The sequence below is a fragment of the Amphiprion ocellaris genome, chromosome 20, assembly GCF_022539595.1.
Source record: "Amphiprion ocellaris isolate individual 3 ecotype Okinawa chromosome 20, ASM2253959v1, whole genome shotgun sequence".
Taxonomy (NCBI): Eukaryota; Metazoa; Chordata; class Actinopteri; family Pomacentridae; genus Amphiprion; species Amphiprion ocellaris.
In genome coordinates, this window is record NC_072785.1 from 23,598,016 (window position 1) to 23,611,606 (window position 13,591).

Here is a 13,591-nt window from a genome sequence, read left to right on the forward strand (position 1 = left end):
TTCTTAAAGAAAATATTAGAAGTTTTACTGATATATATGTAATCACTTCAGATTTTTTTAGGATTTTTTGGAAGATTTTTACTCATTTTTTGAAAATATTTACAAGAATTTTCTTGCCAAATTTGGGGGATTTTTTTTAAAAATAAAACTTTCAAGGGAAACTTTGAAGGAATTATTGGAATTTTCTTCCTGAAGGTTTTGCAAATTGTCAGGAATTTGGGGGCTTTTTTTGCTGAATTTTTTGGATTTTTTTCAGACAAGGAAACAATATTTTATGGTGCCCGTAAATGAGGACAACAGGAGGGTTAAGGACAGCCTGAACACAGTTTCTAGATACTTTACCATGTAAATGGTGACCTTTCATTCTCCTCCACACCTTCCACAGAGGGAGGGGTCACCAGTGTTCACTCTCTCTCCTTCAGAGAGGCAGAAAGAGAGAGCTGCTCTTATTAGCCATGGCAGGCCTGGGTGGCTCCGTGTGATCGAGATGGATGGTCCTCCTGTGGCAAACACACACACATACACGCACGCACACACACACACACACACACACACACACACACACACACACACACACACACACACACACACACACACACACACACACACACCATGGTGAGAGCACACTAGTTTGGAAAACAGGAAGCTAACGGTGGTGAAAATGTGTATTTTATCCCTGGAACAGGTGGAACATATTAGCAACAGTGTGCATTTTGTGTGTGTGTTTGCAGCTTTTGCAACCCTGGTCAAATCCACAATCACAAACTCACAGCATGGTTCTAGAAAATATGTCCCGACATGTTGAGAACATACCAACACGTGAAACAAATTTCAATTCACCTGACGGGGCATTCCAAATAAGCACATCCGCTATCCTGTTAAAATACCCATTACACTGGCTTGGATGTTCAACGCATGGAGGAGAAATATTTTCCTCCTTTTGGACATTTTTGCAATTATGCACTTTGGCTGGATGAGCTGCACAGAGAGGCAAATTATCAGCAGACTGACTAGCGAGTGTGTCTCTGAGATTGGCTGCTGCAGGGATTATGGCATGTGAGCCCTGAAATGAGAGGATGATATTCAGAGTCTGGGCTGAATTTCAGATAAAAGTGAAAGAATACGAGTTAAAAGCCATTTATTCCATCTTGTCTGTGTTTCGACTGTTCAGAGGTTGAGACAAACTGTTGGCAGATGAGGTTAGGTAAATCTTGGGATTGCGGTCTTATTTAGCTTGTCCTGCTCTTCAGTTTTGACTGAAATATCTCAACAACTACGGAATGTATAGTATTTATATGCTTTTCTTGTGCAGGTCTGTAACTAGATTCTGAAATATACCACAACTTATTTTTATTCACATTTACACCAAGGTACACGACTGTTCAAAAGTTTGGAGTCATCCAGACAATGTCATATTTTCCATGAAAACTCACACTTTTCTCCATGTGCTAACATAACTGCACAAGGGTTTTCTAATCATCAATGAGTCTTTCAACACCATTAGCTAACACAATGTAGCATTAGAACACAGGAGTGATGGTTGCTGGAAATGTTCCTCTGTACTCCTATGGAGATATTCCATTAAAATCAGCTGTTTCCAGCTACAATAGTCATTTACCATATTAACAATGTCTACACTGGATTTATCATTCATTTAATGCTATCTTCATTGAAAAAAACAAATTTTCTTTCAAATATCAGAACATTTTTAAGTGACCCCAAACTCTTGAACGTTATTGTAAATACAATGCTTTAGTTAGAAAGTAAGGAGTGAATTTAGACACTGCTCCTGACACTGCCCTCTACTGTGATAAAACTCAGTATATATAGTGGTTTGATCCATATTTGTTGCACACAATGGCTCATAAACAAAACATTTTTAGAAGAATATTTTTGACCATATGGTCCGAGGGAACTTGCAAAACCCCAAAAACAAACAAACAAAAAACTAGTACTGCATACAGTTCTGTAACTTTGCGTTGTACTGCTCTGTTTTATCATCTTTAAAAACCACAACCAATTTTTGACTGCTGGTATAAATACATCTTTATTTTTCATTAAAATCTCCAAGAGCTGCCTGTATCAGTGCAAACAGACTCCAGAAATAACAGATGATTGGAGTGATGTAACACTGGCACACAGTTCTGACATGGTGCTCCTAACAAACACATCTACATTACACTTCTCTGCACTGAACGGACAAAGCAAGGTCTCTCAAGGTACAGCATTCCACAAAAGCAATATGACTTAAATGTCAAAAGATTCTGAAGGGTATCACCGATGAATAATTCCATTACTTCTAAGTTGAACAATAGAGCATTTCCACTCATGAACAATCAAAAGACAAACACTTTTAAAAAATCGATATTAAAATATAGGCCCCTTAAGTAGGAAGTTAATGTGACAAAAGTGAATAGACTTGTGATGATTGAAAGAGAATTTGATTACACCTGTGATTTTCAATTACTCAGTGAACATGGTTAAAAAATGTCCTGTGAAAAGCAGATTGTTTTCAGTTGGCCTGTGTCGTCTGCATGGGAGAAATGTGGTTGTGTGACAGAAGTCCAAGATAAATGTGTCCGGTTCAGATGGAGTCCAACATGTCTGGTTTAAACCCATCAAGCACTATAGTGAAACACAGAGGTGGGAGTGTGCTGAAATGGGACTGCATGATTACAAAAAGATGTTGGAGAGATTTGATTTATAGATGCACCATGAATGTCTGTGGATACACCAAAAGACGATTCCCAGTCTGCTGATCCTTGGAAAAAGAGGAATATTCCAGCAGGACAATGCTTCCAAAATCACTAAAGTTTCTAAAGAACAAAAACATGAAAACTATGACTTAGTCAAATATGACATCTGACCTAAATCCATAAGAACACAAAGAACACCTAAAATATAAAAGTGTGAAGAACGGCAGAACATCTCTCCAGACACACAGGAGAATTAAGTCTGTCATCAAAAATACAGGTGGACATAAAAAGTATTTGAAAAAGTAAAGGTTTGAACTCCAGTAATGACTGTGGTTGATTCCTGCTTTGGGGCCATTAATTTGAATATAATAAATCTGTACTGTTACTCTATAAGACGATACAAGCAAATACTCTAACGTTCAACTTAGGAGTAAAGTAGTTACTGTGAGATGATACAATTTCCAATAATTTGACACTGAAATGACACTGAACAGGGGTGTACTCACTTCTATTGGATACATAAATATAAAGTTGTATAAATATGAGGAGAGGGAAGTACAGAATTTAAGCCACTTTCTGCAAAAATAAGTAAAGAATAAAGACTCAAACAAGGCAATGAGCTGAGGAGAACAGACCCACAGAAGCATTTGCGTCACATTTTGGACAAACCACAGAAAGTCAAACCCTGACTGTCCAAAATGTGAGCGGTGTGTTTGAGGAATGAGTGTACAGTATCTGATCTATGAACAACAATGAAAGAGTAAACATGATCCATCACTGTACAGGCTGTCTTTAAAGTTTGGAGACACAAGAAATCTCATTAACTATTATTTTTTTGTCTCTACAGATTAAATATGGCTTTGTGGAATGAAGAAAGAGTTGAACTGGTACTTCTCAGTGAAGGATGGACATATGGAAAGACAGCAGATGAATTTAGGAGGATTCCACTTGGCTTTTCCATGGTGGTGAACGTGGTTAAAAAGTTTAATGAAACGGGCAGTGCCATGGACAAACCCTGTTCTGGATGACCAAATGTATCAGCCCAAACTAAAGGATTGGTCATAGCTAAAATTCAAGTGAGCCCCTCCAAAAAATCACCTACCAAACCCAAACCCTCCCTAAACCTAATCCTGCTAACCCCAACCCTACTAACCCTACCTAAACCTAACCCTACAAACCCTACCTAACCCTAACTCTATCTTTCCATATGTCCATCCTTCACGTCCACTGAGAAGTTCCAGTTCAACTCTTTCTTCTTTCAACAAAGCTATATTTAATCTGTGAAGGCAAAACAATTATATACTTAATGAGATTTCCTGTGTGTCCAGACTTTAGGGACACTCTGTACAGTAACATAACAATGGAAAAACCTAAACTTTTTAAGCATTCTGCATCACCGGAAAATTCTGTGATATGAGGTATTTTGTTGAGGAGCAGGAATGAACCAATAGTCCAACATCATCCAGGTAGAAACACTATCAGGATTGAACTACGTATCACCTCTGCAGTGATTAAAGACAGCGACTAAAGACTCATAAAGACTGTGCATAAGTCAGATAATTACTCTTCATGTCAGGTTAGCATCTGGTTTTCAGCAGTCCTCGTCACTTTGTTGGTACATAGTGTTCTGGGATGTCCCTCTTTAGTCCTGACATGGAGGAGAAGGTGAATTATCCAGCATCTGATTATGACCTTCTCTTCTATTTCCACCCACGTGTCTGCTGCATCACCGTCTGTGGTGACACATGTATATGTCCTTATGATCTCCCAAAACATTTCTATTTAATCCACTTTGTTTGTTCTCTCACTACTGTGCAGGTTGCCAGATGTGGTCTGTGAGCACAGGTTCTGGGTCTAATCTCCTGCAAGGTGTAGATACTCTTTTTGGATGATGGTTTCAGTCAATTTCAGGGTCTATGCTATAAAAATTCATTTAGTATTAATATTAAACATATACCGTAAAATTATGTCACAATCATGAAGAAAATAAATAAACACTGACCCTGCTGAGTGAACAGATGTAAATGTTGTGGTAGCCGAGCAGCCACCACAGACTTCAACATGTTGAGTCCTTGTGTGTACTAAAGTTACAAATTTTGTCATTAACGTAATTGGAGCTTCTTCGTGTGTGTGAGTGGGTGTATGGGCACGTTAACATGTGTATTAAAAACCCCTTGAGATCTTGTAGTTCCAGCCTGTTGCTCATGCTCCAGTGTGACGTCCAGATGTGTCTCAGTGCAGGAGTGCCAGCAGAGCGGCGAGCCAGTGTCCCATCATGGAGCCTTTCAGCCACAGCAGCAGTTCGTACGCAGAGAGCTTCCACAGGCTCAGAGACTCTGCCAGCGTGATCTGGAGACGCCTCCTCCCAGACCGAGCCTTACTTCTCTTGTGCCTGTTAGTCAGAGCAGCAGAAGGTGGAGGGTGAAATCTCAAATCAATAAGAATAAACTGTTGGCATGCTTTATAACGCTACGGCTGGGTTTTGTAGTTTTAGACAAGAGAAGATTTTCCAGGTTTGGATACCATCTCAAGGCATTTTCCAGGGATGTCTGAAAGCCTGCTCTGGGGTTTCGGTTCTGCCTAAACACAAAGCCAGCTGATGGGTGCACCCTGAACCACACAGGACAATGAACAGTCAGTTTGGGTAAATCCAGTGGTAGAAGAGGGAACATCCAGGCTCATTTTCAAAAGTTCCAAGCAGATAAATTCTTTTTTTTTTCGGGTTGAATCATACACAATGTTAAGCCACAATACCAGACTTTAAGAATGGTGTGATTTTAAATGTTTTAACCCTCATCAGTTCATGTAGACCCCAGGGGTATATAAGTTTCATATTTTCTTTATTTACTAGTTGGAATTTTCAGTCCCTTCAGATAGTTGTCACCCACATAGTTGCCATCACATAAACCAAAGCTTATTTGATTCCATCCAGGTTCGTGATGTATATATAGAAAAATCATTTGGGGTACATGGGGACTCCAGCCAGACCCCAGCTGGACTGTGCATCTTTTATTTATGTATGTTTGTGTTGTGTTGCTCTTGTAATGACTGCTTCAGTTTCATTGTGTCTCATTTCACTTCAGGAGTTCTTACACTAATACTGTAAGCAATGCACATTTGTAATCATCAATAGTAATTTCATTGTTTCTTTCATATTTGTATCTATAGACAATACATGTTTTACGAAAATATACATTGAGAGGGTATGGACAGGTACAGAAATGTGAAACAGATTAAATACTACTGGGGTCCAGCTGGACCCCAAGTGTACGGATTTCCCCACGTGTACTGATGAGGGTTAACAGTTCTGCAGTGTAGGATGTAGTGACCATTACAGCCTGGACGGGCCATTAATGAGGTGACACACTGAAGTATTCTATAGTTTTTTGTTTATTTTTTTTCTTGCCTGCTTAATAATGAGGTCGGGATGTCCTTACATGAAGTTTAGTATTTGAGCATATTATTTATTACTTCAAGTTTGAGAGCAGTATAAGGAACAAAGTAACAGAAATGCAAAGATCAACTTAGTACATTTCAAGCAGATCTGATTGATGACAACAGCGACAGCTCTAAAAGCTCTAACTGATAAAGAAGAATGTGAAATGCAGCTAAAAGAAAGCTAGGAAGCTGAAATTTGGCTTAGACTGTTACCCATCCATCCATCCATCATCTGTACACTGCTTAATCCTCATCAGGGTCATGGGGAGCTGGAGTCTATCCCAGCTGACTGAGGGTGAAGGTAGGGGACACCTGGACAGGTAACAGTCTATCACAGGGCTACACAGAGACAAACCATCACACTCACATTCACACCTACAGACAATTTAGAATCACCAATTAACCTCAGCATGTTTCTGGAAAAACCACGTCTGCACAGGGAGAACATGCAAACTCCATACAGAAAGATCCCCGGAAAGCCAGGACGAGAACTGGGGATCTTCTAGCTGCAAGGTGATGGTGCTAACCACTGAGCCACTGTGCAGCCCTAGACTGTTGTAATTATCATTAATATCATGCATCATTGCCTAGCCTGACAATCCTTGAATCTCAGAGTGATCATGTGTAGACCATTACTGACAGTTACACCTGTGGAAATATTCAGTTCATTTTTAAAAAAAAAATTTATTATCCCTTATTAATCCCACGAGGGGAAATTCTGATTTTCACATCTCTCCCCAATTGGGGGAGTCAGAGCGACGGGTCAGCCACGGTACAGCACCCCTGGAGCAGGAAGGGTTAAGGGCCTTGCTCAAGGGCCCAACAGTAGCCGCACTGGGGCTTGAACCTCTGACCTTCTGATCAGTAGTCCAGAGACTTAACCGTTGTGCCACCACTGCCCCAAAACATGCATTACTCCCCATTGGGGAGTCAAACCACGGTCTTCCGCATGACAGGCGGATATACTGTCCACTATACTAACGAGGAAGTTCGTGTGTCTTTTCAACATTCTAACTGCACATATAAAGGCCCTGGCAGTAATCACGTTCACCTCCTTTATGGGGCATTGAGACATATCAAGAACATAAGTGAAAAGGTGCTATACACCTCAGAGGAGCTGGATCTGCTGGCTCACAGCACAGGAATATCATGTGAGTCATAGAACGAGTGTGATACAGTGAAACAGAGCAGCTATGAGCACTTAATGCTGGAGTGTAGGAGTGAGGTGGCACTGCAGGATCCCCTGGAGTATTACTGTATGCATCTATGGCACTACACCTGGTTAATATTTCATAAGATGTGCTTATTCAGGTAAACTCTACCATCGTCGGTAGTGTGTGTGTGTGTGTGTGTGTGTGTGTGTGTGTGTGTGTGTGTGTGTGTGTGTGTGTGTGTGTGTGTGTGTGTGTGTGTGTGTGTGACAGTACACATCACGTCTCACCCAGCCTGTAAGGAAAAATATCAGTTTCTCTTGCAAAGCCACCAACTTGTCAGCTCAGTTTGATTTTCTGTCTGTATTCTTACCTTTACTATCTCATCTTTCCACTATGTATTCATATATTATAGAAACTGAAGGTCATTATTCACAGATAAAAGAAATCCTCAAACTGCAACAGATTTGCAAGTCCAAACAGCTGCAACTGAAGTCCTACTTTGGCCCTGTTTCTATATTTTGAAATACTGTAAAAAAAAAAAAAAAAAATTATTAAAGATCTACATTTGTACTTTTTCTACTGCATCCTTCAAAAGAATGGTAACAGTTGACAGCTTTTGTGATCTTAAACACTTGAACTTGAGAAGAAATGACAATGAGACAGATGTCCAAAAGTGATCAGAGCCAAAGCAAATAAAAGCGATTAAGTCTGATATTTGGAGTATCTTCTGTGGAAATGTTCTATATTCCAGACCTTCAGAGCAGTTGGCTACTCTCTTTGGCTCAGCAATGAAATTGGAGCAACAGCTTTGTATGGAGCCAAACTAAAAGTGTCTGTCCTGTTTTAAAGTCATCTGGCTGCTGCCATCATCTGGTCTGTCAACAATAAACACAAGTGAGCCAGTTACATGTCCAGGCCTCCACAGGACTTCCCCATGGTTTACTGGTGAGGTGGAAGGGTTTGGACCATAACCACTTCCTGTCTTTCACCGGTTGGTTTTCCATCATTTGGGGAAAGGTTCATTTCTGACATGTCCAAAACCTCAGTGTTTTGTCCTTGTATTTTTGGGCAAATTCAGATCTAGCTTTCAAAATCTGAAATCCAGTATCTCAAATTGTTAGGATATTTCCTACAACCAATTTTTTAAAAAATTATTTACAATCCAGAAATGTTCAGTTTGTCAAAAGTACATTAATTTACACACTCAATACTTGCTTGGAGCTCCTTTACAAGTTACTGCACCAGTGTCATGTGATCATGGAGGTGATCAGTCTGTGGTGCTGCTGAGGTGTTACTGAAGTCCAGGTTCTTTCATAGCAGCCTTCAGCTCGTCTGTATTTTTGTTGGATGTTTCTCACCTATGTCTTGACAAATATCCCATATTTGGATCTATGGGGTTCCAATCAAGCTCAGTAATGTGATGGTCAGCAAAGCATTTGATCGTAGTTTTGACCCTGTGGTGGTCCTAAATCCTGCTGGAAAATGAAATCAGCATCTCCATAAAGCTTGTCAGCAGATGAAGTGCTCTGAAACCTCCTGGTAGACGCTGTGTTGACTTTGTTTGATAAACACAGTAGACCAACGTTAGTAGATGACATGACACCTCAGATCACCCCAGACTGTGGAATCTTCAAACATCTTGGATTCTGAATCTCTCCACTTTTCCTCCAGGTTTTAGGACCTTGATTTCCAAACGAAATTCGTGGAGGGTGTCAATGATCTTCTGGACAACTTTCAAGTCAGCAGTCTTTCTCACGGTTGTGGTTGAGTGTAGTGAACAAGACTGAGAGGAACATCATAGTCATACCGTAATAACTGTAATTTACTCAAACATGAAATAAAATGTTTGATATTTTGAGATACTGGATTCCTGATTTTCATGGACTTTAAGCCATAATCATCAAAAAAATGCAATATTTCACGTTTTCATGAAGTTGTTGAGCTGCAGCTGTACTTGATGCATCTGTTTCCTGTGCTGTGGTTCTCAGTGCCTTTTTCTGTTTTCTAACAGATGAGATGTTTTTCTGTCATCCTCTGTTCTCTGCTCTTTATGTTGGTGTTTGATGAAAACATAAGCTGAAATGAAGGCTCGATACCTCTCGCCCATTTATGTGTGAACAATCCATTTGTGTCGTCCAGTCACATAATTACTTTTGCACATATGGAATTGGTGGAAATCAACACAACATAGCTATTATATTTCTGTGAGATGGTAAAATGTCTGTACTGCATGGAGGGAAATGAAAAATACATTAAACAAAAATATTGTCTGTTCATACTCTATTCATCCTGCATATCTCGTATTGGAAACCTTTTTGCCAGCTAGCACAGAGCGTTTGTTAAAATCTATGCACACTAAAAGGATTGTCTTTTTTTTTCTGCAAAGCATTGTATTGTTACCTGTGGTGTGAACTGAGTGCAAGACAATGTCTCAACACCACTTACAATTACATGGCAGGTTTTTGAGTCAAATAGTGTGGAATGGACTTTCTCAAACTGATATTCACAGCATGTTTTCCTTTCATTAAACGTTCACTGTAACCTTAATGCTACTAGTAAAATGCCTAAATTAAAACCAAACTAAATAAAAAAACAAAAAACAGGACGAGGGAGCTGAGAGTATGAGAGTGTCCTGTTTTTACCTGGCCATGGCTCGTATGCAGCAGCGGGACATGTTGATGAAAGACGAGGAGGACGCTCTGGTCTGTAAAGTGGTCTCGATGCCCCTCAGCAGGTCGTTGGTCTTCAGCAGCAGCAGCATCTGTCGGGGCACTCGGTTCAGCAGCTCACTGATCTGGGGCAGGTACTGAGCTGCGTTGGTCCGGATCTCTACGTCCTGCCCAGAGACACACAACAAAACAAGCATTTTCTAGCTGGTCTTTCACTTATTCTGATTCAAAATGTGACGAACTGGATTTCTTGCGGTCTCTCAGGACAAGACAACAAACTGTACGACTTCATGATTTCTATGAGAATAAGCATTCAGGTGCATTCTTGAGTCCTTCACAGCCACAATATACAATGACTGTAGTTAAACACGTGAAACAGATAAAAACAGACTTAAGCCTGAAAATATGCATTGAGTTGTAGGTATACACGTACATCATGTTACACATGACACACCAGTATTTAGGGTCCTACATGATAGATTGATTTCTTTATTTTCATGTCATCTACACAAGTGTGGACAATCCTCATGTGTTTACAAGACACCAATATACCAGCATTGCAACAATACATCCAAAACACACATTATTCTGCTGCTCAGTTCTCAAATTAAATATGTTGCCTTTTATCACAGGCAAGGCAAAGAAATTCTGCCATGATAAAGGTTCCTCTTTTAAAATGTAACTCATGGTCATCCAACTAAAAGAAATCTAAATAAACAGAGGACTTCTTACTGAAAAGTGCCTCCTACATATTAATCCATATCAACAATTTGTCCTGTCAAAACAGCCAAACACTGGAAATTTCCCCAAGACCACCCTTGTTTTTCAAAGGCCAATAATTCAAAAAAAGATATTTCAGCCTCTGACTGAGTCGTCTGCATGACTGGTGTCTTTAACTCTCGGCCTTTCTCATCAGATCCTTGGCTCTTGCATTTAGGCCAGATGGACATCCTGAACAAGGTGAGTCTTTGAAGGATCCTCCTCTGTTGTATCTTTGCCACCACTTCTGCTCCCGGAGGATTCTTCTGCCAATGGCTTCAGCTTCCTGCTGACCAGTTTTTCCTGCATTTTGAAGAGCAAAGGCCTGACCATGAATCTCAGACCCTGATAGAGGAGATTTTCCACACTTATTCTTGGCCATGGTAGCAACTCTTCCAACATCTGGTTGTGAGTTTAATGCATTTTGGTCAAGAAAGAAATGTATCTACTGGGACCTGAAGGTTTGACCAGACAAACAACCCAACAGGACCTGACTGACCAGATGGAACCCATTTTAGTGACAAACAATCAAACATGTTGTGTAGTGGAGAGAGAGAACTTTTAGGACACGGTGTACTTCTGAACTAAGACAACTATATATGTTTGAACCAGAAACTGACTGTGAAGTATAAAAGCTTTTCAGACTGTCATCAGTACACTTAATTAAGGAACACCATACTGACAAGTTATCGAAGTGCAATAAACACACAAACAAAACACTGATTGAACCAGAGGTGGTCTTTAAGAGATGAAATTCACTCAAACCAATTGAAAACATTTCAGGGACTTTGAAAGTTTCTTCATATACAGTCACAAAAACCACCAAATGGTGTGATGAAAAGAAGACCAAGAGTTCTGTCATCGTCGTCCAAAATTGAGATTTTCGGTTCCAACCAACATGAAGAAAGGAGGATAAGAAGTCCATACTGGTTAAGAAGGGAAGAAGGAAGAACAAATGCAGAATTGTGAGGCTGCTAGCAGGCAGGATGGTCAGATAAGAGGGAGAAGAAAGGAAAAGAAGGAACAAAAAATATATGGGGAAGGATGAACGGACTAAAACAAGACTGGAGTTTTGCGTCAGCACATATGAAAAACATACTGTAAATGACAGAACACTGATAAAGAAATGATGAAGGAAGAAACAGATGGAGGGATGACGTTTACCTCCACTATTTGTCCTTTGATGTTGAAGACGGCTGCTCGACTCGCCATGTGAGCTTTAGTGTCTTGCTCTACTCCACTTCAAAGGCCTTTCTGTGCTGCACATCAACAGGCCTAAATTACACTATTAGTCATGGAACAAAGTGGACTGCAAGCTTACAAACCCTTAGTCATTTAGCAGTTTTTAGATAGAAAGTAGCATCAGGAGGTGAGCAATCTGTACGAGTACAGGATGTTACAGGAGTGACCTGAACAACTGTGAAATGACAAGCTAATTGGAAGCATAATGAAGAAATAACTTTTACATCATCTAAACCTCTGAAAAGCAACCCAAATAACATGTTGTTATTAAAGCTCCGGGCTATTTGACCGATGTTTTAACTATTACCACCTCACATTAACATCGCATTCATATGCTTTCTTTCAGCTATAGTGCTGTGCTACATTCTGGGAAATGCTTAGTTTGATCTTGTCTTAAGCAATGAAAAAATGAAACATAATAATTAGACTTAATGACTCCGTCAACGAACATGGTGGAGCTATGTGATGATCGACGTACATTTGTCTGTCCGTTAGTAACATTACTCAAAAATGGATTTGAATGAAATTTCCAGGGAAGGTCAGAAATGACTAAAGGATCGAGTGATTAGATTTTGGCAGTGATGCGGCTTATAGTCTGGATCCACAGATTAGTTAAAGATTTCTGTATCATTGTCAGATAGTGGCACGCTGTCACTGTAACCATGACAACAAGTGAACACTACGTCAGCTGCCTGTTGATGATCACATGACTGCAATCCTATTACAAATCCACTGCTGCGGACTACAAACTTTTTAAAGATTTCATCCGTCAGAACTCACACAATGACTGAGTAGCCTTGGCAGAGTACTGCTCTCTGAGTGCTTTTCTTGTTATAAAATGTAGTTGTTGCACTTTCGCAACAAATCTTGACATCAACGCTAATTTTGCAGGGCAACAACTGACTTATAGCTGTACGAGAAGAAGCACTTGACTTAGCACTAGAGCTTAAGAAAATCTTTTTCAAGGATAGAAAAACACAAAGTGACAACTGTAAGAACAGTAGTAAGTAAATGTGGCCAAGTACTGTGGTAAAAGTAAGGAAAAGTCTGAAGCTGTACAGAAACACGAGCACAGAAACTACAAACAGAACTTCATCCTGAGGACCTTGCTTGTTGACAACATTTGCCATGTCAGATAAATTCACCGCTACATTAATGAGGACCATCAGAAGCAAACCAGTGAGTCTCTCTTGTACAGTATGTCTTCGAGTCACAGCGAGGCAGCACTTACTGGGAAGCTTTCAACCCCATAAGACCTCATGCTGACAGAGCTTAATGGAGAGAAAAAAACCCCATAGGTCATTTGGTACTGGAGACTTTTATTACCTATTGTCAGATTTCCATGTAACGGTGCCCTCTAGTAGCCACAGTAATTGCAAGAGGAAGTGAAGTTACATAGTCTATGAGCCATAGCTGATTGGGGTGGGCGGATGGGTCAACAAAACATCAGACAAAAGACAACAATTAAAAATAACGCATAAACAATCTCAGCTGTGCTAATTATTGTACAAAAAAATCCTCTATTTGGAAACAGCTCTAATCTTTCAATGAATGAAAATGTTGAACCTCTTTCACCATATTCTAATTACCACATTCACAGTCCACTAGAACTGGCCATGGTGTCCACAGGGAC

The 13,591-nt window shown here is 40.0% G+C and overlaps 1 protein-coding gene across 5 annotated transcripts in view; it reads right to left on the bottom strand.

The window, feature by feature from the left end:
• Positions 1 to 210: 210 nt before the first annotated feature.
• Positions 211 to 13,591, bottom strand: part of adck1 (aarF domain containing kinase 1) — a 95,681-nt gene continuing 82,300 nt past the window's right edge. For 4 of the 5 annotated variants that reach the window (XM_055005990.1, XM_055005986.1, XM_055005987.1 and 1 more), the window contains 2 exons: positions 9,931 to 10,124; positions 2,029 to 5,088 (listed from right to left, as the gene is read on the bottom strand). In XM_055005990.1, the coding sequence (XP_054861965.1) occupies positions 4,929 to 5,088; positions 9,931 to 10,124 (354 nt within the window). In that variant the 3' untranslated portion in view covers positions 2,029 to 4,928. Of the gene's footprint in view, positions 501 to 2,028; positions 5,089 to 9,930; positions 10,125 to 13,591 lie in introns of those variants that run through there. The other variant, XM_055005991.1, reaches the window with a different exon arrangement.